Raw genomic sequence first — 2,377 nt, forward strand, 5'->3', positions numbered from 1 at the left:
CTAGAAGCATGTATTGTTTACTATCTTCTACCACCAACAACCACCTCCATTCATACTATCTTCTACCACCCAACAACCACCATTCATACTATCTTCTACCACCAACAACCACCATTCAATACTATCTTCTACCACCAACTACCACCATTCATTACCATCTCTACCACACCAACAACCCACCATTCATATTATTCTACTCACCAACAACCACCACCATTCATACTATCTTACCACCAACAACCACCTATTCATTACTATCTTCTACCACCAACAACCAATTATCTCATACTATCTTCTACCACTAACTACCAATTATCTTACTATTCTTCTACCACCAACAACCAATTATTCATACTATCTTCTACCACCAACAACCACCATTCATACTATCTTCTACCACCAACAACTAATCATTCATACTATTTTCTACCACCAACAACCAACCATTCATACTATCTTCTACCACCAACAACCACCATTCATTACTATCTTCTACCACCAACTACCACCATTCATTACTATCTTCTACCACCAACAACCACCATTCATATCTCTACCACCAACTACCACCATTCAACCATCTTCTACCACCAACAACCACCATTCATACTATCTTCTACCACCAACAACCACCATTCATTCATTCTGCACCACCACCACCATCCATCTACTATTTCACCACCAACAACCTCACCTCATTATTATCTCTACCACCAACTACCACCATTCATACTATCTTCTACCACCAACTACCACCATTCATTACTATCTTCTACCACCAACAACCACCATTCTATATTATCTTTCTACCACCAACCACCACCATTCATTACTATCTTCTACCACCAACTACCACTATTCATAATTATCTTTTTTTAATATATCCCAAAATTTAGAAAGAATATAGAGAATAATGTCTGCTCACACGTGGTCATCACTGGGCTTCCATTTATATATACTATTACAGGATGGAGGATAACGCCAGACGATGTTGTTCGTCTTGGACGCTGTTCAGTACAACACTGTATATACACCAAACTTGACCTTTTCTTCATATTTAAATATAACAGATTTAAATTGTTGTCATACTGTTGTTGCTGTCTTCCTGTTACCAGTTGTTGTTGTTGTCTTCCCCCCATCTTTTGTTTTCTCTCCTGTTTTGTTGTTGTCTTATTGTTGTTGTTGTTCTTGTCTCCTGTCTTCCCTTGTGTTCCCGTCTTCCCAGTTACTCCCTGTTGTTGTTGTTGTCTTCTTCCTGTTGTGTTGTTGCTGTCTTCTGTCTCCCCTGCTCTTCCTAATGTCTGTTCTCTCTTGTTGTTGTTGTTGTCGTTCTTCCCTAAGTTACTCCAGTTGTTGTTGTTGTTTCTTGTGTCTCCCAAGTTATCCATAGTTGTTGTTGCCTCCTCCTGTCTCTTGTTGTCTTCCCTGTCCTCCAGTTGTTGTTGTTGTCTCCAGTTGTTGTTCCTGTCATCTAGTTGTTGTTGTCGTCTTCCAAGTTACTCAGTTGTTGTTGTTGTCTTCCCCACATCTAGTTGTTGTCTTCCTGTCTCCCTGTTGTTCCTGCCATCTTCCTCTCAATTCTTCCCCTGTTGTTGTTGTCTTGTTGTTGTCTTCCCTGTTGTTGTTGTCGTTTCCTGTCTTGTTGTTGTTGTTGTTGTCGTCTTCCCCTGTTATTACCTTAGTTGTTGTTGTTGTCGTCTCCTGTTACCCAGTTGTTGTTGTTGTTGTCTTCCCAAGTACTCCAGATGCTGCTGTTGTCGTTCCTCTCCCTGCTACTCCAGATGTTGCTTGTTCTGCTGTCTTCCCCAGAATTACTGCCATGTTGTTGTTGTTGTTGTCTTCCTTCCCCCTGCCATCTAGTCATTGTTGTTGTTACTCATCTAGTTGTTGTTGTCTTCCCCAGCATTCCAGTTTGTTAATGTCTTCCCTGTTATCAGTTGTTGTTGTTGTTGTCTTCCCTGCCATCCAGTTGTTGTTGTTGTCTTCCCCCGTTATCCAGTTGTTGTTGTTGTTGTTGTCTTCCCCAAGTTACTCCAGTTGTTGTTGTTGTTGTGTTGTTGTCTTCCCCAAGTTACTCCAGATGTTGTTGTTGTTGTCTTCCCTCCACCCAGTTGTTGTTGTTGTTGGCTTGTCTTCCCAGTTACTCCAAGCTGTTGTTGTTGTCTTCCCCCAAGTTACTCCAGTAGTTGTTGTTGTCTTCCCCTGCTTACTCCAGTTGTTGTTGTTGTTGTCTTCCCCAATTACTCCAGTTGTTGTTGTTGTTGTCTCTCCCTGCCACTCCAGATGTTGTTGTTGTTGTCTTCCCCCAAGTACTCCAGTTGTTGTTGTTGTTGTCTTCTCCCTGTTACTCCAGTTGTTGTTGTTGTTGTCTTCCCCA

At 41.5% G+C, this 2,377-nt stretch overlaps 1 protein-coding gene across 1 annotated transcript; it reads right to left on the bottom strand.

Moving 5' to 3' along the window:
- Nucleotides 1-1,229: 1,229 nt before the first annotated feature.
- LOC121853351 (GATA zinc finger domain-containing protein 21-like) lies at nucleotides 1,230-1,821 on the bottom strand (the record flags this gene model as incomplete). Its single annotated transcript, XM_042347420.1, has 2 exons — nucleotides 1,709-1,821; nucleotides 1,230-1,488 (listed from the first exon to the last, which is right to left on the bottom strand). Coding segments are annotated over exons 1-2 (372 nt in total), but the record flags the coding sequence as incomplete, so codon positions are not given.
- Between the last annotated feature and the right edge of the window lie 556 nt (nucleotides 1,822-2,377).

Source organism: Homarus americanus, unplaced genomic scaffold (assembly GCF_018991925.1).
Source record: "Homarus americanus isolate GMGI-L3 unplaced genomic scaffold, GMGI_Hamer_2.0 scaffold55712, whole genome shotgun sequence".
In the NCBI taxonomy this organism is placed as follows: domain Eukaryota; kingdom Metazoa; phylum Arthropoda; class Malacostraca; order Decapoda; family Nephropidae; genus Homarus; species Homarus americanus.